Genomic DNA, 23739 nt, shown 5'->3' on the forward strand with positions numbered 1-23739 from the left:
GGGGGCAAGCTCCATTTCTCCTGCCGGTTTCCAGTACAGGTTATGCTTGCTGTTTCTGTAGCGGGTTTTGGGTTTTACGGGGTAGGGATACTAGCGCTACGCCTAACCCTCCTCCTTTGTCCGGGCTTGGATCCGGCACTGGCTTGGGGTGGCCATAACCAGAGGCGGAGTGTCCATAAGCAGAACCTTTACGAGGGATCCAGTTGCTGCGTCAAGGTTGATTCAGGAAACACAGAATTCTTTGACATTGTCACAGGGGTAAGACAAGGTTGCCTTCTATCCCCCTTACTGTTTATTGTCATGATCGACTGTGTCATGCAGAGGACAATGAACAAACTTGACTGGAGTACCGTGGAGAACAGGAAGACGCCTCACAGACCTAGATTTTGCCGATGACATTGCACTCCTAGCAGAATCGAGACATACCCATCAAGAGATAACAACTGCTCTGGAGGAGAATGCATCAAAGGTTGGATTAAAGATCAGCTGCCAGAAGACTAAGACCATGCAGACTGGAGACTAGCAGCCAATAGACCAACTGATAATCAGTGGGGAACCTGTGGAAAATGCCACAAGATTTACCTACCTTGGCAGCATGTTCACAGTAGATGGAGATGGAAGTCGACATCAACTCCCAAATCGGTAAATGCTGCATCAGTCTTCAGACCAATGCAGACAATATGGACTAGTGGCCGGATATCCAAGATGCTAAAAGTCAAGCTCTTCCAGTCCCTAGTCCTCCATACAGCCCTCTATGCCAGTGAGACATGGAAAATCAATGTGAAGATGCAAAAGAAATTGGATGCATTCCAACAACGCTGCTTGAGGAAGATCCTGAAGACTAGCTACAGAGAGCACATCACAAACGAGGAGATCTACCGGGAAACTGCAACAAAGCCTCTCAGTCAGGACATAGAGGGAGGCAGGATGAAATTTGCAGGACATGTACTCAGAATGTCAGTAGAACGTGACCTAAGATAGCAATGACATGGCAACCTGACGGAAGAAGGAAAAGAGGCCGACCAAAACTCACATGGAGGCGAACATTCCTGAAGGATTTGGAAGCCCGGGACGCAAGCTAATCGAGGGTGGAAGACGTCACACATAACTGAACAGAATGGCAAAAGCTTGCTGGCCAATGCACTCAATAGTGTGGGAGGAACTAAGTCTAAGTAAGTAAGTCTCTGTAGATCCTCTCAAGCTCTGTCAGGTTGGATGGGGAGCGTCGATGCACAGCTATTTTCAGGTCACTCCACAGATGTTCGATCGGATTCAAGTCTGGGCTCCGGCTGGGCAACTGAAGGACATTCACAGACTTGTCACAAAGCCACTCCTGCATTGTCTTGGCTGTGTGCTTGGGGTCATTGTCTTGGTGGAAGGTGAACCTCCGCCCCAGTCTGAGGTCCAGAACGCTCTGGAGCAGGTTTTCATCAAGGATCTCTTTGTACTTTGCTCCATTCATCTTTCCCTCAATCCTGACTAGTCTCCCAGTTCCTGCTGCTGAAAAACATCCCCACATCATGATGCTGCCACCACCATGCTTCACCATAGGGCATGGTATTGGCCAGGTGATGAGTGGTGTCTGGTTTCCTCCAGACATGACACTTGGCATTCAGGCCAAAGTGTTCAAGCTTGGTTTCATCAGACCAGAGAATCGTGTTTCTCATGCCTTTGGGCAAACTCCAAGTGGGCTGTCATGTGTCTTTTACTGAGGAATGGCTTCTGTCTGGCCACTCTACCATAAAGGCCTGATTGGTGGAATGCTGCAGATTTAGTTGTCCTTCTGGAAGGTTCTCCCATCTCCACAGAGGAACCATCGGGTTCTTGGTCCCCTCCCTGACCAAGGCCCTTCTCCCCCAATGCTCAGTTTGGCCAGAGGGCCAGCTCTATGAAGAGTCCTGGTGGTTCCAAAGTTCATCCATTTAAGAATGATGGAGACTACTATGCTCTTCGGGACCTGCAATGCTGCAGAAATTGTTTTATACCCTTCCCCAGATCTGTGTCTCGACACAATCCTGTCTCAGAGGTCTACGGACAATTCCTTCTTCTTCATGGCTTGGGTTTTGCTCTGACATGCGCTGTCAACTGTGGGACCTTATATAGACAGGTGTGTACCTTTCCAAATCATGTCCAATCAATTTACTTTACCACTGGTGGACTCCAATCAAGTTGTAGAAACATCTCAAGGATAATCAATGGAAACAGGATGGACCTAAGCTCCATTTTCAGTGTCATAGCAAAGGATCTGAATACTCATGTAAATGTGATATTTTAGTTATTTATTTTTAATTACTTTGGAAAGATTTCTAGACACCTGTTTTTGCTTCTTCATTCTGGGGTATTGTGTGTAGATGAATGATAAAACATGAAGTTAATCCATTTTAAAATGGCTGTAATGTAACAAAATGTGGAAAATGTGAAGGTGTCTGAATACTTTCTGAATGTACTGTATTTTCTTCACTCAATAGTGCAAGAATAAACTGTACACACCACTCAGTTACATGCATAAGCAGAACATTTCATGGCTTTATTTGATTGTGTGTTTCTGAGACAGATATGCTGTTAGTTTCCTTGCTGGCATTGCCTGTGTCACATTATTTCACAATTCCCATCATTCTACTAACAATGTGGGAAATGTAGCAAAGATTGGAAACCCTGCACTGTTACTAATCAAAGTCGGCTGTTATACAGAGTTGGATCCACCATTATGGTGCTAATCCTGTTTAGTGTTGACAATGTAGAAAACATATAAGTGGCACAAGACACTGCCAATACTAGAATCTATAGCAAAAAAAGGGAGAGCTGCTAGAGGAACTCAGCAGGTCGGGAAGCATCTATGGAGGGAAATAAACCCTAAATAAGGACTGAGAATACAGTATATTTACTTCTATATTTCTGAACTATGATTTGGGGGCTTTTATGGCTTGAGAAAAATGATACATCTTTTTTATTTTTGGTGTCAGAGGAAGTGAAATTCCGATGAGCAAAACTCAAGGACATTCATGCCAAGACATCTCAAAAGCCACTGCAAAGACAATAGGATATGAAATGCAATGGCACAATAACAATCACAACTGTAACACAAAATATATTCAGAAGCATCGGGAGAATCTGTTCCTCCACCACCCCCTCCTCTCTCCCCCCCCCCCCCCCCCCCCCCCCCCCCCCCAGCCCCCCCCCCCCATTCCTAACCTCCCCCTCCCCTCCCCCCTTCCCATCAACTATTTGGGGAACAGCTGAGAAGCTGAAGAAGGAAAGAGAATTAGGGAGAAAGGGAGGACCCAACCCACACAGAGGCATTTCTTTAAGAAGCTACTTCAGGGGAAATGTATTAGAGTATGATTTTTTTTTTGACCCCATTCACCATTAACTCAGAACCTGGTCTCCCCTTACTTGACACGTACCCGGCAACATTACAGAAATAATAAATCACAACAAAGTAGAGATTCCAAGCAAATTTTAAAATTAAATCACAGCATCGTTGACAAGTCACTGCTCTGTGCTCTTGTGGTCCTCTGTGCCTCCAGCTGTCCCCGTGCTCATGCAGAGATGTACCTGAGGGGCTGCAGTCTGGATCTGGGAGATGCTGAGTGTCAGTGGAGGAGAGAGCAGATGTCTTTATAGAGGGACCTTGAGCAGTACTAGGGTCTTCACCATCTAGTCATGTGTAGCAATGGTCAGGTGTTATCAGGCTGAAAGGCAACAACGAGGTCACAGACAGAGTCGCAAGGTCGAGCTGACTTCATGAGAGGGAAAGACATAGGTTTGTGCTCCATTGCTACTTCCTCAGCGATTCTGGATTTTCTTTTGGGGAACAGATTCCTGGACAGCTCACAAGCCCTCAACGCTGCATCCACTGCTAGCTTACAACCCAGCAGTATGAATATTGATTTCTCTCATTTCAAGTAACCCTTGCATTCCCTCTTCATGTTCATGTTGAATCCTTTAGTGTATTGTGTCTTTTTGTTCTTTATTATTTTATATGGATGTATGGTAATCTAATTTTTTTCTCTGTAACACACTTTGGCTTCAACGTTACACAAAAAAAACTGGAGAAACTTGGCTTCAACGTGATTTGATTTAAAAGTGCTATATAAATAAAAATGACTTACTTACTCTCTATATAAATAAAAATGACTTACTTACTCTTTCCATCTTTCCCCACCCTAGTCATCCTGCCAGTTTCACTGCTGTATCCTTGCATTATCACCTCCTCCACAGCCAACAATGGGCCATTGTGGGCTCCTTGGCCATCGGTGCCAGTTCTGATTTGTTCTGTACCTTTTCATACCTCTAACTTCCCTCTCCCCTAACTCTCAGTCAGAAGATGGGTCTCGACCCAAAACGTCACCTATCTATTTTCTCCAGAGATGCTGCCTGACCTGTTGAGCGCAAGCAAAGAATTTCACTGTGACTTGTCTCATGTGACAATAAAGTATTTAATTCAATTCAATTCAGTTATTCTGTGGATAGCAGGTCTGATCTTTCTGTCAGTTTCACAGTGCTTACCTGGAGACAGCATTGTTAAAGGTTAAATTAAATTGGCTGCAGCCAAACACATCCACAATTTTGTCCTCTAATATCCATTCCCCCCTGTCCCTGGCAAAGATCACACACGCCCTGTGATTCACCACATACACATCCCCCTGTAACCCATCATCCCAATTACAGCAGTGTCAATGTGGAGCTGTTGATTGCAACGTTGTTTCAATCTGCACTGTGTTGGTCATGATTATAAATAGCAATGTATGTGTGTGTTTGTGTCTGATTGTGTGCAGGCACGCACTTGCATGCATGCGCAAGTTATTATTAATAATATGCCTAATATTAATAATCGTGCCTATTATTAATATTAATATTAATTATAAATTATAAATAGCAGTGTAAGTGTGTGTTTGTGTCTGAATATACCTAAATATTATTCATACCTAAATCTCAGTACACGGGTTGTCAAATTAATCTTAAACAATAGTGCATGAGGCATGTGATCATGACTGCCCTTACTGAATTTATGGCCTAGTAAATAGGTTTAGATTATTTGCAGATGCAGGATGGAAACAGACCCTTCAGCTCAGCGAGTCTACACTGACCATTGATCACCTATTCACACTTGTTCCATGTTATCCCACTTTCTCATTCCCTACACACTAAGGACAATGTACAGAGGCCAAGTGTGTAGGTCAGTGAAGTAATCTGGAGGATGTTAGTAAGAATATGAGAATTAAAAAATAGGATTAATGTAATTTTAGTGTTTAAATGAGAGTTGATGGTTTGCAGGGATTCAATGGGCTGAAGGGCCTTTTTCCATGCTGTATGTCTCTATGTCTCAATGCAGGCTAACTTTGAATCAAACAAGCCACCCCTGCTGCAGTAGTCAACCAAAGAGCAGTGTCGTCATTGGCAGTCGCTCCAATCATGCCGAGCCATGAAGTTGGCCGTCTTCTTGCGTTCCACTGCACAAAGTTAAGGGCCAGTCCCACTTGGCCGTCGTTTACGCAACAGGCCTGTAGTGACTGACGCGCGACGGTCCCGCACGTAATCATGCGTCCGCACAGCCGTCTGGATCACGTGACGTCATTTGAAGATAGACACAAAATGCAGCAGTAACTCAGCGGGACCGGCAGCATCTCTGGAGAGAAGGAATGGATGATGTTTCGGGTCGAGACCCTTCTTCAGTCTGAAGAAGGGTCTCGACCCGGAACGTCACCCATTGCTTCTCTCCAGAGATGCTGCCGGTCCCGCTGAGTTACTGCGGCATTTTGTGTCTATCTCCAATCATCTTGGCCCCGCTCTGGGAGTAGGAGTGGGCGCGGATCCAGATCCGCAACGGCCGTGAGCCCCAGGCCGAGCTCGGTGATCGTTTGCCTGCTTCTGCTGCTGTTGGAGGTGGGAGGTTGCGCCGCGCCAGGCGTTCTTCACACACTCAAATCTCTATCCCATTTTGGAAGCCAACAAACAAAGCTTCCACAGAAAAAGGCACAAAGTGCTGGAGTAACTCAGTGGGTTGGGTGCCTTCTTCAATTTGTTTGTGGGTGGGGGTGAAAGAAGAAAGCTGAAAGAGAGGAGGGGCAGGACAAAGCCTGGCAAGTGATAGGTGGATACAGGTGAGGGGCAGATGGGGGGAGGATGATAGGCAGATTGGTGGACATAGGCCAGAGAAGAAAAGACAGGTGTGAGACAAAATGATTGAAGATTTGCTCATTGTGAAAATAGCGGAAGGAATGTATGACAATAGACAATAGACAATATGTGCAGGAGTTGCCATTTGGCCCTTTGAGCCAGCACCGCTATTCAATGTGATCATGGCTGATCATCCCCAATCAGTACCCCGTTCCTGAACTGGCCTCCATCGCCCTCTGAGGCAGAGAATTCCACAGACTCACAACTCTCTGTGTGAAAAAGTGTTTCCTCGTCTTCGTTCTAAATGACTTACCCCTTATTCTTAAACTGTGGCCCCTGTTTCTGGACTCCCTCAACATTGGGAACATGTTTCCTGCCTCTAGCGTGTCCAAACCCTTAACAATAGTGGGTGGAAAGGAAAGGGTGTGGGGGGGGGGGGGGGGGGAATAGGTGTGTCCAGGTGGGCACAATGGACAGGGGTGGGAAGAAGGGGGGGGGGGGAGTTCTGGTAGGGCACAGGAGAGAAAAAGGGAGGAGAAAGAGCGAGAATGGGTGAGATGGATAAGGGGGAAATCCTTTAAAACCGAGATGAGAAGAACCTTTTTCACACAGAAAGTGGTGAATCTCTGGAACTCTCTGCCACAGAGGGTAGTTGAGGCCACAGTTCATTGGCTATATATAAGAGGGAGTTAGATGTGGCCCTTGCGGCTAAGGGGATCAGGGGGTATGGAGAGAAGGCAGGTACGGGACACTGAGTTGGATGATCAGCCATGATCATATTGAATGGCGGTGCAGGCTCGAAGGGCCGAATGGCCTACTCCTGCACCTAATTTCTATGTTTCTATGTTTCTATGAGATGCAGGAGGGGGGGGGAGGGAAAAAAGAGGGGGGAAATCCCATTGAGGCACAGGAGAGAAAGGGGTGAAAAAAATGTGTTTACAGAATCCCCACCATCTTTATCTGCCCATTACTTGCTCTTTCATCGCCCCCCCCCCCCTCACTACAATCAGCATGATGAAGGGTCCCAATCAGAAACACTGTCTGGATGCTGCCAAACCTGCTGAGTTACTCCTGCACTGTATTTTTTCGTAAACCAGCATCTGCAGTTCCTCGTTTCTACATGTAGCTTCCTCCAACCGGAAAAGTAGAAGAAAATCAGTAGCCAGTGTGACTTGTAACTTTTGAGTAACTCATGAGAATTCTTCCTTGCTGTTTTCTCCTCTATAGTTTTATTGATCATTTCACTTGTACTACTGTTTATTTTACTCATGCCTAGATGAGAACAAGGATCTGTCCAAGTCCAAGCTCAGTGCTGTGGCTGAGTTGGACGACTTAAAGAGTCACGTGTTGGAGCTGCAGCAGCAGATGTCAGTCTGGGACCAGCAGCATCAGGGAAATAAAGATGTTGAGGCTGAACACAGTCAGCAGCTAACACAGGTATGAGTCAGATCAACAAGACTCATTTACACAAAATAAATTAAGGTAATGAGATTATCACCAAAGATTTTCTGCATGCATTTGCAAACTCGCTCATAATTCTCATGTCTCCCGACAATTGGATAACAACTTACGAGGTTAATAGTGAGATACTGTGAGTATCTTTATTGTTAAAGCAAGAGTTTATGAAAGTAAATAATCACAAACTTGTTAATGTGTCATTTTCTTTAAATAACATTTTTTTCTATTCATTATTTTCTCTACTTTCCTTCAGAACTCTTATCCTAATAATTATTATTTTATGTAGAACTGAAGAAGGATCTCGACCCAAAATGTCACCTATCCACGTTCTCTGGAGATGCTGCCTGAATTGTTGAGTTACTCCAGCACTTTGTGTCCTATTTAATTATTATTTTATTCAATTTTCCAGCTGTGATTCAGTCTTAACAATTATTTACCTTATTCCATACTGAAATTTTAGTACCACTGGTTGTCAAATTAATCTTGAAGTGTGATAGGGAATGGCCATATGGAATTCATAACACATGAATACAGCTGCAGGGCCTGTTGCCATTTTTGGGAACACATTTGTGGTGTCAGCTTGCTATTTGATGGTTAAAACTGAGGCTGTCTGACACCAGCTGGTACCAAGGATTTGTTTCCATAAAAAGCAACAGGTCCTTGCAGATAAATTCAGGGTGTTCTGAATTCCATGTAGACATTCACTATCACAACGGGACCAGCCAGAAAGCATAGAGATTACAGGAGCCGACAGCAGAGCACAGCAGAGAACTTCATTATGGAGCTGTGTGAGGTCTTGATGTGATATTAGGAGTAATATGTCATGTGTACCAAGGTCCAGTAAAAAGCTTTTGTTGCGTGCTAACCAATCAGTAGAAAGACAATACATGATTACAATTGAGTCATCCACAGTCTACAGATATAATGTCGATGTGGATGTGGAATAATGTGAATAACGTTTAATGCAAGATAAAGTCCAGTAAAGTCCAATCAAAGATGGTCCAAGTATCTCCAGTGAGGAAGATAGTAGCTCAGGACTGCTCTCTGGTTGATGGTAGGATGGTTCAATTGCATTATAACAGCTGTGGTGGGTGGCAGAGGGAGAGGGGACATGCATGGAGAAAATGAATGGCTAACACAGATCAATAGCAGGGAGGATATCAGATACTTGGGGTGGTGGGAAGGGTTGATGAACGACATCTGATTGCTGCAAAGGTTATGTCTCACTTGGTGGTCTGAAGGGCAGCATTCCTGCTCTTCCTGATATCCTGCAGTGATGGTCCTTGCTCCACGCTGCCCTTTGGCTGCCAAAATACAGTAGCACAGCGATAGAGTTGCTGCCTTATAGCATCACAGCACCAGCACTTTACAGCACCAGAGACCCAGGTTCGATCCTGACCAAGGGTGCTATCTGTACGGTTTGTATGTACGGGGGTGGGGGGATGGGGGGGGGTATGAGGGGTGGGGGGATGGGGGTGGGGGTATGGGGGGGGGGGGGGGGGGGGACAAGGTTGTAATGACTCTGTAAATTTCTCCTGCGGAATGGATTTTATTGGCAGTCAATGGAAAATAATAGGAACTGTGCTTTCAAAGCAGGTGAAGACCTCCCAGTTCACCACCATTCCCACCGCCCCTCTCCTGCAATTAAACCCAACCAGGTGTTTTGAAAATTATTGTTCTATTTTTAAATGTTACAACCCCAACTCCCCCTCTTCACTCAAAATGGTGTCACCTTTTCATATCCCTTTACACATGTTATTCCCTGCTGAGCTCCAAGCTTCTGGCTGGCAATCGTCCAAAAGATCCTCATAAATATCTTGCTTTTACACATCAAGTACATGTTTCTCTTTGTGCTGCCAGCTGCCAAAAGCTAAACACAGCCACCGAAGGTGCTTGTTAACACTTCTATAATTAATCTACTATATTTGTTGTAAAGCATCAAAAAATGACGTCTTCTGTCAAGGGTCTCAGATAGTGTTTGATAGCTTCACCAGCCTGTTAAAATCAACATTGTAGCATGCAGGGAAGGAACCAAGCATTAGGAATCTGAAGAAACCAAAAGAATTGCAGATGCTGGTCTATACAAAAGATAAACCCAGTGCTGGAGTAACTCAGCGGGTCATGCAGAATATCTGGTGAAAAAGGATGGGTAACATTTTGGGTCGGGACCCTTCTTCAAACTGTAGAAGGGTCCCAACCTGAAATGTTACCCATCCTTTTTCTCCAGAGATGCTGCCTGACACGTTGCCACTTTCATTTGTATGTATATGTGACAAATAAACTTGACTTGACTTGACTTGACTTGTTGAATGACTCCTGCCATTTGTGTCTATCTTTGCGAATCTGGAGTACTGGCCTGCTTCAGACTATGGGCCCCTCCACTATGTAAATCAGGTTCCCATGACCCCAAACACTCTTACACTCTGTCAGTTCATGCATGTTTCATACCCCAAACAACTCTATGACCAATGGAATGTAGGAGTCTCCGCTACGATGTCTGAACTTATAATGATGCTGGAGGAATCCTTCCTCATGTTGGGTCTTCCAATAACATTGTTTGAAAATCTGGGGGGTCTGATTAGCCTCTCTCTTTGGGCAGCAAAGGGGAATCGGTTTCTCAGCTATTGGTTTTGGAGACGCAGGGTAGATGATTGCTTTGCAGTACCCTGTTTCTGTTGCTTGTTATCAAATGACACTGCCTGAACCTTGAATATTTTTGCTCTGCACAAAGCACACTACTTCATTGCCAGTTGTGATGGCAGTGGCTTCAGAGGCTGGGGACTCCATCGATCTAGATAAAGCAGAAGATAAAGGGAGAGACGCAGATGGGAACAGTCAGCAATGCCCACGAGGGAGGAGGCGTTTCCTTCAGCTTTTTTTCCAAGGCCTGTGTGCTACATATTTGAATGTAGATGGTGTGCTTACTTCTCCAGGGCTGGGTTTTTGCTGTTGTTAGAGCTGATGAATTATGCTTGCTATTGTTTATTTTTATATTTATGACTTACAGCCTGTTACAAAAAATATTGAAATTCTTTGAGAATGTAACGTTAGTTACAGTTTTGTCATGTCGGTGATGTTTTGTCAACAGATGGTGAATAATCTAGTTCACAAACAATCGTCTCATTGAAAGACGATTTAGCAGGCAAAATTATTCTTGTGTATTTATGTTTCTCATTGTGGTTGGGACATTAAAAATACCACAGAATAGTTTCATACATATATTAATTATTATCAACTCATCTCAATACAGGACAAAATGTTTTTTTTTAATTGAGTTGTTTGTATACTGCCAAGGTAAATGCAATAATCACAAACTGCTGGTAACGATCATGCTATGCACAGTGTCACATAACCATGTGATCAAAATTTACATGATCAAACCTCCAGGAGTTGGCAGTTCGGCTTCCAGTATAAACAGAGATGGCTGCTATCATTGGGGGACCATTGGGGATTAAGTGGAATAGATTGTAACTTTGTTGGCACCCTGTATGTAGCGACTCTTGGCATACTTGTGTATGCAAAACAATCTCACTGTGACATGTCACATGTGATAATAAAATATTCATTCATTCATTCATTGTCTTCCTCATCCTCACCTACACACTACCCTGTAACTGTGTTGACAAAGAACATGCGGTCAACGTCCAAATGAATAATGGCAATGATTATCTTTACCTTTCCTTCACTTCTTATGTTACTCCACTGCCTCTCTGGGGTTGACTAATTCTCTAACCACGGGTAGAAACAAAGAACTTCAGATACTGGTTACAACACAAAAGGCCACAAAGTGCTGGAGTAACTCAGCAGATCAGGCAGCATCTCTGGAAAACATGGATAGGTGACTTTTTCGGTCAAGGCTCTTCTTCAGGCTGTTGTGTGTGTGTGTGTGGGGGGGGGAGGAAGAAAGCTGGAAAAGGCGAGAGGCAGGACAAAGCTTGGCAGGCAATAGGTCGACATAGTGAGGGTTTTTTTTATAAGCAGATGGTTCGAACAAAAGTCAGAGATAAGAATAGAAGGTTACACAAAAAAGCTGGAGAAACTCGGCGGGTGCAGCAGCATCTATGGAGCGAAGGAAATAGGCAACGTTTCGGGCCGAAACCCTACCTTGAAGAAGTTCTCCTCTTCTCTCTCTCCAGCATCTGCAGTTCCCTCTTAAACACTGTGTATACTCCACTGCGTTATCTCTTCAAGATATGCCTACCTTGAAGAAGTTCTCCTCTTCTCTCGCTCCATAGATGCTGCTGCACCCGCTGAGTTTCTCCAGCTTTTTTGTGTAACCTTCGATTCTCCAGCATCTGCAGTTCCCTCTTAAACATAAGAATAGAAGGTGTGAGACAGGTTTAAGTCATTGTGGATTGTGAAACCAAAGGAAGGAGGAAATTAGCAGGGGCGGAGGGGAATGGTGGAGGCGTGAAATGGGTGCGAGTCCAGGTGGAGCACAAGGGAAAGGGGGAGAGGGGGTGGGTGGGGTGGGGTTAGTTCGAGACAACATAATTTGGAGGTAATGATGAGCCCAACTTCTTTAGTGAAGCATTGACAGGACTAAATCCATTTCCTGTGTCCCCAAATGACCTTCATCATACAGCTCAGATTTCACTCAACTGGTCAGTTACTTTCTTCTGATCAGATACAAACTAAGCCTTTGACATCATAACATGTTTATCAGAAAAACTCCCTAATCCTATCTCCGTTGTGGGGCCCTCCTGATACTCAATCCTCCATCTCTGACTTTGCCGATTGCAGCCCCAACTCATACAATGCTCACCGGGCCACCAACCCATCCTCCACACTTCAGCTCCGACAAGATTCTGATGCCCTATCCTATAATCCCACTCTCCAAATCCCATAAATTCCGTGATCAATAATACATCGACTCCCAATCTTCTTATGCCTTCATTTCAAAACGCAATCATCTTTAAATCCTTTCAGATTGAGGTAACAATATAGAGGGATAGCAATCTGAATTTATAAATAAGAATTATGTTTTAAATTAAAGGCTCAATAGTTTGAAATCACCCTGAACTCTTAAGTCAAGCTGTTGATCAACCTCTCTTCCTTCTCTCGCCTCTTAGCATCCATGATTGTAATAAACCAGCCTCACTACTTTGGAATTATCTCTCAAAACCCCAATGCTGCTCCACCTTGCACTCCTTATTTACAAACCTCCTTAAAAGCAATTGCTTTGACACAGCTTTCGATCTGTCGACTGTTGTCAGTTTCTGGGTGATGATGTCCTTGCAGCTATTGCAATAACACTGAACTTAATTCTCCATTGAGGCAGTGCCCACAGATACATGTCTGCAGAGACTTTGCCAGGCAGATGTGGCTTTGCCTGTGCGCAGATTTCAAACTATTACTGCTTGAGTGCACTCTACTCTTAGTGTACTCTGGCCACTTCCCTATCTCTCCCCAGCTGCCTTTTTACTTCCTTCACAGAAGTTAATGAAGGAAAGTTACCACTGGGAAATTGATTGTAATAATATTACGCAACTGCCAAAATATATGCAATGCACAAAGCTTTGAAAAGATGAATAAAAATGGAAAGATTTTGTTCTAACAGTTCAGAAATGACATGTTTTGCTGCAAATGTTACTATGGAGCTCTTTAAATCAGTTCCATAAAAAATAAATTTTCATACTTGACCAGAATATGTGAAATTCAGTGAGGCAGAACATGCAATCACTTCCATATTTATTAGGTCTGTTCACTCCTTTAAAAGATCCATTAAATTAAATAAGCATAGCTTCTCAATCACAGAAGTATGCCATTTCAGATAATAAAAATCCCAGAAGATACTTTCTTGTAATATTTTCAAGCCAGGCTTGAACAGGCAAAGAAGATAGACACAAAAACCTGGAGTCAATCAGAGGGTCAGGCAGCATCTCTGGAGAAGAGAAATAGGTGACGTTTTGTTTCAAGATCCTTCTTCAGACAGAGTCGGGGGAGGAGGGAACAAGAGATATAAAAAGGTGCATAAAACACATGAATGAAAGGTACGCAAAAGAACAAATCAAAGCCAGCGACAATGATCAAGGAAAGGTGGAGCCCACAATGATCCATTGTTGGCTGTGGAGAAGGTGATAAGGAGTGATACAAACAGCAGGATGACAGTGATGTTAGTATGACGACTAGTGTTGGGGAGGGACGGAGAGAGAGGGGATGCATAGCTTACTTGAAGGTTAGAGTAATCAATATTCATACCACTGGGTTGTAAGTCGCCCAAGTACTTAGGGATTCATATCTTTATAAACAGAGAACATGGAAAAGTACAGCATTGGAACAGACTCTTCAGCCCACATTGTCTGTGCCAAACATAGCACCGAGATAAACTAATTTCATCTGCCTACACGTAATCCATACCCCTCCATTCCCAGCATATCTATGTGTCTATGTATAAGCTTCTTTAAAACACCCCTATCATATCTGCCTCCACCAATGCCGGCAGCTTGTTCCAGGCACTCCCATCACTCTCAGTGTAAAAAACTTGCTCCGCACATCTCCTTTGCACCACTCACCTTAAAGCTATATCCTCTGGTCTTTGACAAGATGATGGAAGCCATCTTTCCATTTTCCCATCTTCTGGATTGTGTCTGGATTCAGCCATCAGTATAAAGTCTCTGTGAGGATTCACAGTCATTGAACCTAATCATTTTGCACTCCGTGAACATTTCCAAACAGTAGTAGTTTGTACTTACTGTAACAATCTCCCAGATATAACCTCTTTTGTTTTTGATTTTAAACCATGTTCAAATTACTGCCAATTTTTGATTTTTTGTCTCAATTTCTTTGTGAACAGTGCTGAAAAATGTTTGCTAAATTCTCAATCTTTAGCCATTATTTTGTCACTGATGTTTTAATGGGCCAGCCTCTCTTTGCCATCTTTCAACTTGGTTCTACATCTGTTCCTTCAAACATCTTTTGTCATTTTCCAATTCCATTCAATCTTTCAAATTCTTAAAATTAGCATTGTTGGATGTGTAGTTTTACAAGTTGTGGCCTGGTATAACCATAGTGATCAGAGTGCTATTATTAAATTGCAGAACATGTAAACACTAACTCCTCAAAAGTTCTTCACCACATCTTTGCTTATTACTTCCATAGCCTTTAATGGAACCAAGTCAAGCATTGTGTTACTCCTTAGGGGTAACATAAAATGAGGTGTCAGAGACAAATTCTTGACAATATCAGGAATAAAAGTAACATTAGCAAATTTGCAGATGACACAAAGCTGGGTGGCAGTGTGAACTGTGAGGAGGATGCTATGCGGTTGCAGGGTGACTTGGACAGGTTGGGTGAGTGGGCAGATGTATGGCAGATGCAATTTAATGTGGATAAATGTGAGGTTATCCACTTTGGTGGCAAAAACAGGAAGGCAGATTATTATCTAAATGGTTTCAAGTTGGGAAAAGGGGAAGTACAACGGGATCTAGGAGTCCTTGTTCATCAGTCACTTAAAGTAAGCATGCAGGTTCAGTAGGCAGTGAAGAAAATTAATGGAATGTTGGCCTTCATAACAAGAGAAGTTGAGTATAGGAGCAAAGAGGAACTTCTGCAGTTATACAGGGCCCTAGTGAAACCACACTTGGAGTATTGTGTGCAGTTTTGGTCGCCAGATTTGAGAAAGAACATACTTGCTATTCGGGGAGTGCACCGTAGGTTCACAAGGTTAATTCCCGGGATGGCGGGACGGTCATATATTGATAGACTGGGCTTGTATACACTGGAATTTAGAAGGATGAGAGGGTATCTCATTAAAACATATAAGATTATTAAGAGATTGGACACGCCAAAGGCAGGAAACATGTTCCCAATGTTGGGGGAGTCCAGAACCAGGGGCCTCAGTTTAAGAGTAAAGGGTAGGCCATTTAGAACGGAGATGAGGAAAAGCTTTTTCACACAGAGAGTTGTGAATCTGTAGAATTCTCTGCCTCAGCAGGCGGTGGAGGCCAATTCTCTGGATGCTTTCAAGAGAGTGTTAGATAGAGCTCTTAAAAATAGCTGAGTCAAGGGATATGGGGAGAAGGCAGGAACGGGGTACTGATTGTGGATGATTAGCCATGATCACAGTGAATGGCAGTGCTGGCTCGAAGGGCCGAATGCCCTACTCCTGCACCTATTGTCTATTGTCTGTTGAATTTCACTCACCCAACTCGTCCACTCACCCAACCTGTCCAAGTCACCCTGCGTCCTCATAGCATCTTCCTCACAGTTTACACTGCCACCCAACTTTGTGTCATCTGCAAATTTGCTAATGTTACTTTTAATCCCTTCATCTAAATCATTAATATATATTGTAAATAGCTGCGGTTCCAGCACCGAGCCTTACAGTACCCCACTAGTCACTGCCTGCCATTCTGAAAGGGACCCATTAATCCTTACTCTTTGTTTCTTGTCTGCCAACCAATTTTCTATCCATGTCAGCATCCTACCCCCAATACCATGTGCTCTAATTTTGCCCACAAATCTCCTATGTGGGACCTTATCAAATACTTTCTGTCCAGGTACACTACATCCACTGGCTCTCCCTTGTCCATTTTCCTAGTTACATCCTCAAAAAATTCTAAAAGATAAGTCAAGCATGATTTCCCCTTCGTAAATCCATGCTGACTCGGACCGATCCTGTTACTGCTATCCAAATGCGTCGCTATTTCATCCTTTATAATTGACCAGCATCTTCCCCACCACCGGTATCAGGCTAACTGGTCTATAATTCCCTTTTTCTCTCTCCCGCCATTATTAAAAAGCGGGATAACATTAGCTACCCTCTAATCCACAGGAACTGATCCTGAATCTATTAAAAAAAAAAGAAAATAATCACCAATGAGTCCACAATTTCCATTCATATCCTATCTGTTGTCAGTTATGTATCCACCCAGCGTGTGAGCGGTTAATTCCCCAAGACTGGGCATTCCCACAAACCTTCCTTCAAATATTTATTTGTTTGTAGTATATTTTTACCAAATGTCATTAACTAATGCCTTACTTTCTACCTCTTCCTTAACTACATTAACATTTACAAGAAACATTTGATTACAGTCAGGTTTTAGTCACTTCTAAAATAAATTCCTCTTGTTTATTTCAAAAAGCAGACCTTTTTGGTGTTTCCATAGAAATGAATATTTCTCTGACCCTAATTATATGAATGAGGTGTGGTCTTATATCGACAATATGTCAATGCATTATTCTACTGGTTATTACCTGCACTGTATAGTATGGGGGTGATTGAAGTCTGAAGCTGCTGCCTTAATCTGACAGTCTGGGGAGAATTTTTACTTGTGTCTCAGAAGTGGTTCTGAGGGATTGGATCATTTTTGTCTCAGTGAAAGTCTTTGTTTTTGATTTTGTCCACCTTCTGTGTGGTTTGTGTGTGAACAGTGATTGTTTAGTAGAGTTTTGTTAGTTTAGTTAGTTTAGTTTATTGTCACGTGTACCGAGGTGTTTGTTGCATGCTAACCAGGCAGCAGAAAGACAATACATGATTACAATCAATCCATTTACAGTGTATAGATACATGTTAAGGGAATATCATTTAGTGCAAGGTAAAGCCAGCAAGTCCGATCTACGATAGTCCGAGGGACATCAAAAAGGTAGATCGTAGTTCAGCACTGCTCTCTGGTTGTGGTATGATGATTCAGCTGCCTGATAACAGTCAAGAAGAAACTGTCCCTAATTGTGTCAAGTGTATGTAAAAACGTGATCTTAGATCGCCTCAGAACACCCTGTTTCCATCAGAATGACAGCCAGCTTTAAATGTGATTTGGCCCATATCCATACATCTCATTGCATTGGTCTGGGGGAAATATATCTTCTGGTTACTGTGGTGAGAGATTTATTGATGTGCATGCTCCAGGTAGCTTTTGGTTTGTTTAGCCAAGTCCAGGAGTTGGGAGTCTGATGGCAGCTGATGGCCTCTTGCGATATCTATGCCAGGACTTCAGAGTATTTCCCAACTGCTCTTCTATTGCTGGTCGCCAGACACATGCCTGGCAACTGGCGTTATATGATGTATACCTGGGAGTTGTCAATGCAACTGCTTTAATACAACTGTTCGGCCTAGGGGTGGCACAACTCTAAATCCACAAAGAACCACACCTTCCTGTCACATGCTAATAATATATCATTACAGTTGTAATTGTAATTAATTTATTAGCCAAGTATGTAAGCATACAGGGAATCATCTTCTCATTCCTCATACTGAAAGTGCTTGTACATCCAAATGAGGGCAGGGTCATGTCTGGTCAGAGCAGCAAACTTAGTTATTATGAAAATCGACCTGAGGGTGGTCCATGTGCAATAACAATGATGCTATCACAAGGAAGGGGTACAACGGGCACTAATTCAGAGCACCCACACTATGATGTACTGCAGAATGTGATCATATGCAGCCTGTGTTAGAGCCCATCCCTGCACTCCTGGTGATACCAATGGAGGTGCATCCAAACGCATCAATAAGACCATCACGTTGGGTCCATACAATTGCATGTGGAACTTCATCTCAACAGATGCGATAGTTAGGCATTCACGTTGACTTCCTCATCCCATCCTGTTTGACTTCTCCTCATCCCTCATCCTGCTTTGTGTTTTCTATTCTCTCTCGTCTCCTCTCTCTCTCTCTCTCTCTCTCTCTCTCTCTCTCCTCTCTCTCTCTCTCTCTCTTCTCTCTCTAATCTCTCTCTCTCCTCTGTCTCTCTCTCTTCTTCTCTTCTCTCTCTCCTCTCCTCTCTCTCTCTCTCTCTTCTCTCCCTCTCTTTATTGGTCCCCTGTCAACTTTTTTTTTGCTCCTGTCTCTCAGTTCTGTCAACATTCCTGGATTTTACTGGAAAGTCCAGGGAGCTCATCCAATTATCCTTGCAGCACATTTCAAATTGTTAGGAGATCCTATCTAGACTCAGGAATGTGATAAACCCCCCCAAAAAAACCTGCTGATGCGGGAAATCTAAAGTAAAAGAGAGAATGTGGGTCAGGCCGCATCTGTGGGAAGAGAGGCAAGAGTTAGGTTGAAAACCCTCTGAAATGTGACTGGGTACCTTTTGTTGCTTGGGGCCAAATTATGTTGGCTTTTCTCTGCAATGAAGTGTCTTGGGACAGGTTACTATCTTCCAGAGGCTATGTGAGATAAATTGTGGCTGTTCAGTTCAGGAGCATTTTTGTCCCTTGTTGACACTTTATTTCCATGTTACATTTATTCAGGAAATGAAAATGAAAAAGCTGCAGATGCGGGAAATCTGAAATAAAATCAGAACGTGCAGAGAAAAGCCAGCGGGTTAGGCTGCATCTCGCTTTGAAGCAGTTTAATTCAGAATTCTTTTACTTTGTAGGTGATTGAGGCACTTACTCGTGAAAAGGAAGAACATCATAGAAGGCACGAAGAAGAGCTGAAGAAACTGAAGCGAGTGGCCGAAGAGGAGAAGGTTCGTTTGAAGGAGCAGTTAATGAAAGGACTGGAGGAACTGGTGAAGAAGCACACCACTGAGATCAAGGCAGTGCAGACCTCAATGGAACTGGAAAGAAAAGGACTGCAGAAGGTACATGGATACACAAGAAATCTGTGTATCCATGGGGATACACGGGGGATCTGGAACAAAAAAATAACTGCTGATGGAACTCAAGGGGTCAGGCAGCATCTCTGAGGGAAAAGGAATTGTTGACATTTTGGGTCAAGTGCCATACACCAGGGGTCATAGTGGCGCAACAGTAGAGTTATTGCCTTAAGGCTCCAGAGACCCAGGTTCGATCCTGACTACGGCTGATGTCTGTACGGAGTTTGTATGTTCACCCCATGACCATGTGGTCTTTCTTCGAGTTCCTCCCACACACCAAAGACATGCAGGTTTGTAGGTTAATTGGCTTCAGTAAAATTGTAAATTGTCCCTAGTGTGTAGGATAGTGTTAGTGTACGGGAGGATCGCTGGTTGACGCAGACTCATGGGACAGGGCCTGATTCCCTGCTGTATATCTAAAGTCTGAAGCTCATTTCATGGTGATTTTAGATGTGAGGTTCTCACTGGTACAGCAACAAAAGACACACCAGTTACTTCAGAAGGCATTGATGCCTGGAAGCTAATACAATGCCTTATTTAGACAGTGCAACCATCGCTGTGGGTGGTCCATTGTCGACTTTAGTTACAGTGGCAGAAGATTGCTTTTAGACAGTTAACATAACAGTCCTTTCAAGTAAATTTGATTTTGTATAATGATAACGTAAGGTTTCTTTCTACAATAACTAACATCTTCATTGCAGGAACTACAGAATCAATTGGATGAAATAAACATCAGAGTTGAGAATGAAAGACATCTGCAGGAGAAGGAGAAGGAGGAACTTTACGATAGACTTCAGGACTCTCTGCAGAAGGTGAGCGTCCTCAGAATTAGAAATTACCCACAGGTATAAAGCAACAAAATCAAATCTTGTGTAGGAAAGAACTGCAGATGCTGGTTTACACTGAAGATAGACACAAAATGCTGGAGTAACTCTGCGGGACAGGCAACATCCCTGGAGAGAAGGAATGGGTGATGTTTCGGGTCGAGACTCTTCTTCAGACTGAGTGTCAGGGGAGGGGGAGACGTAGGGATATGGAAGGGTAAGATGTGAAAAGGAGAGATCAAAGGGGACAAAGTTCAAGGAAAATGTAGAATGGATCATTGTTAGCTGAGGGGAAGGTGACAACGAGGCATACAATCAGTAAAATTTGCGGAGGACAGTGAAACTAGTCGGAGAACGTGGATGGGGGCTAGATGGAGAAAGAGGGAATGCAAAAACTAATCTTGCTTATTTAATATGGGTTGACTTTCTAGATTTCCAGGATGGAAAGCTTCATGAAGCAAAGAGATAAAGGCATCGAGCAAACTGATTGTACATATCTACAAGCAAGTCATGAGAGCTTACTGAAAGAGCAGGAACAGGCACTCAAACAGATATCAGAGCTGCAGGTAGGATACTGTATGAGAGTGGTGACCAGAGATGGTAATTTAACTAAAATTAGGTGTTTATTGTGCTAGGGGTGGAACAACAGTAAGAATTGTTGCAATTCCAAGAGAGATGCTATAAAACGTGCTCATATTTATAATCTAATCAATATTTATAGTTGCTGTGTTGGAATGCGCTGTCTTTAAATCACTGACACTTGTATTGAACTAATGTCAAAAGTGGCATTTAGAGCAAAGGCAATTATCAACCTGTTTCCATATCAAATCAATCTGTTGGAAAAATTTGAAGGCACTTGCCCACATAAACTTAATTATTTGGATTTGGAGCAGTTTTCCGGGTTAATTTCAAATGCATGGGTGTCATTTTTGAAACTTTTCCATTTTTCTTCGGTTTAGTATTTATCAATGTGTAAAGATGATAAATGTTTCATTACTTCGACATTCAGCTCTGACAGCAAGTGCCTTCGAATAATCTTCTAAAATCAGAACCCCATCTTAGTCACATATGATTGCTTTTAGTCCTTGTGCCTAGAAGAATCATACAATACAACGCAAAGACAGACCTTTTAGCCTCTTTAATCCGGACTGACCGTCAAGCACCCATCTATACTAATCCCATGCTGATCTTTTTTTTAAATTCTCACCACATTCCCATCAACTCCCCCAGATTTCACCACTTGTCTGTACCCTAGAGATAATTTACAGTAGCCAATTGGCAACCAATCTGCATGCCTTTGGGATGTGGGAGAAAATTGGAGCGCACATAAATCAATACAGTCACAGGAAGACTCTGCACAGACAGCTCCAGACAGCGTAAACTCTGCACAGACAGCTCCAGAGGTCAGAATCAAACCCAGGTCACTGGAGATCTGAGGCAGCAGCACTACCAGCTGCACCACTATGCTACTCATGGGCGGAAATCCCGGGAGGGATGGGGGGGGGGGGGGGGGGGAGAAGGGGGGGGCACGCCCCCTCATGTTTTGGAGGTGGGGGACAATCCCCCATGTTTTGTAATCCGGATTTTTAAATTCGGTGAAAAATAATCTATTAAAAATCTCCGCTTTCCGCGAGACAGTGGGGGTGGGACTGATGATCGAGGGCGCCGATTGAACGAGAGAGACATCCGTCAGCATGCAATGGGTGGGCAGGACATGATGATTCAGCGCGATGATTGGAGGAGGAAGATGTCGGTTAGAGGTGGAAGTAGAGGGGTGGGACTGAGGATAGAGCGAGGTGATTGGAGGATGGAGACGTCCTGGTGGAGCAAAGATCATAGAGCGGGGTTTAAATCGGCCCATTCGCGGGGCCTTTCATCAAAATCGGCCGTGGGATCTTCCGTCGCCCCGCAGTCAAATTGCTGTCAAGGCAATCGAGGCTCCCGATGTTGAAGCCCACGCCGGGGAATGGAACATCCCGCGGCCAGTTTTAAGCCATGCCGGGCGATGAAACCCCACGAATGGGCCGATTGAAGCCCCACGATTCGAGGCAGATGAAGCTGCTGTTGCTGGAGTTCGGAGCCGGTCACCAACCAGGTCAACTCCCGATGTTACCATCCACAGGGCCCACGGCCGAAGCCTGGTGTGTGGGTGTGTGTGTGTGTGTGTGTGTGTGTGTGTGGGTGTGTGTGTGTGTGTGTGTGTGTGTGTGTGTGTGTGTGTGTGTGTGTGTGTGTGTGTGTGTGTGTGTGTGTGTGTGTGTGTGTGTGCGCGCGCGCGCGCGCGCATGCGCACGCGGCAGCAAGAAATCGCGTCCCCCCCATGTTTTGATGGCGATTTCCGCCCTTGATGCTACTTGATGAAAGGGGAGATAGACAAAAATGCTGGAGAAACTCAGCGGCTGCAGCAGCATCTATGTAGTGAAGGAAATAGGCAACGTTCGGTTTGAAACCCTTCTTCTTGATGAAAGGGGAAGCATTTACATCATGGGATCAGTGGATACAACATAGGGCGACATTAGCTGAACAAAAGAGGCACTAATGTCCGCCTGGAGAAGAAAAATATTGAAAAGGGGAGGATTGAAAGCACCGGCCAGATGGATAAAATAGTAATGTAAAGCAGAGCAAAACATCACAGTGCTGGAGAAAGTCCAGAAGTCAGGCAATATCCGTGGTGGGAATAGACATGACGCTTCAGGTCAGGAGCCTTCTGCATTCTTCAGAATTATCAAACCTGGAATTAATAATTGTAAATGTCAGATGAGGGAAAGAGAAAGGTGAACACAGTTATAGAAGGGAGAGGAAATTAATTAAAAAGATGATTAAAAAGTGCTTATCAACATTTGAAAATTCTGAATTCAAAATAAAATGGTTTGTATGTTTATGTGCAAAATATTTAATGAAATAGGAATTAAGTACAGTAAACTCTCTCTATAACTCTCGGATAACACAGGGGTAGATGGTGTCCTATTACCGAATGTCCGCTGTAAACAAAAAAGGGGGTTAATATCTACAGCATTAAGAGAAAAACAGCCAATAAACATACACTACAATAAGCATTAAAGGTCACAAAATACTCAATAGTCAAGAGAGAGTCAAGAGTGTTTTATTGTCATATGTCCCAGGTGAACAATGAAACTCTTACTTGCAGCAGCACAACAGAATATGTAAACATAGTACACTGTAAACAATATAATAAATGAGAGAGAAAATGAAGAAAAAAAGAAGAAAAAAACTTAGAAAGGCACAGTGGTGCCACAGTAGAGTTGTTATCTTTCGGCCACAGTGACCCGCGTTCGATCCTGACCTCGGGTGCTCACTGTGAGTTGACTCCAGTTTGTGGGGTGCAGCTGGTATGCCGGAGTGTGGGGGGAGGGGGGGTGGGGTCATGAAGGGTGCCCGGGGTCGGGGTTGGCCCGGGCCTCTGGTGCTGTGGGGCGACGGCTCTGCTGGTGGTTGGTGGGGTTCAGTTGGGCTGCAGGTCGTGTGGAGGCTGGGACACCTGGGGGAAACCCATGCTGTCTTTGTCTTTGCAATGTAACCATATAACAATTACAGCACGGAGCCATCTCGAAAGTCCGTGCCGAACACACTGTCGCGTAGTTCCATCCTACCCATCCACTATCCAATTTATTTTTAAATGTGAACCTTATCCCTGGTGTGTAGGATACCACTGGTGGTACAGGTGATCGCTCATGTTACCCCTAAACTTCACAGACTCGCTGTCCCCTTCTTCAGTGGGAAAAGCTGCATCTAGAAACTAAAAACTAAAGTCCAAAATTCTGGCTCAAAAACACTTG

The 23739-nt window shown here is 43.8% G+C and overlaps 1 protein-coding gene across 1 annotated transcript in view; it reads left to right on the plus strand.

Moving 5' to 3' along the window:
- LOC129698999 (protein FAM184B-like) overlaps positions 1 to 23739 on the plus strand; it is a 238732-nt gene that overhangs the window by 171039 nt on the left and 43954 nt on the right. The window contains exons 4-7 of the mRNA XM_055638560.1: positions 7397 to 7557; positions 18897 to 19103; positions 19820 to 19930; positions 20374 to 20508. Coding sequence (XP_055494535.1) covers positions 7397 to 7557; positions 18897 to 19103; positions 19820 to 19930; positions 20374 to 20508 — 614 coding nt within the window. The remainder of the gene's footprint in view (positions 1 to 7396; positions 7558 to 18896; positions 19104 to 19819; positions 19931 to 20373; positions 20509 to 23739) is intronic.

Source organism: Leucoraja erinacea, chromosome 1 (assembly GCF_028641065.1).
Source record: "Leucoraja erinacea ecotype New England chromosome 1, Leri_hhj_1, whole genome shotgun sequence".
Classification (NCBI taxonomy): Eukaryota; Metazoa; Chordata; class Chondrichthyes; order Rajiformes; family Rajidae; genus Leucoraja; species Leucoraja erinaceus.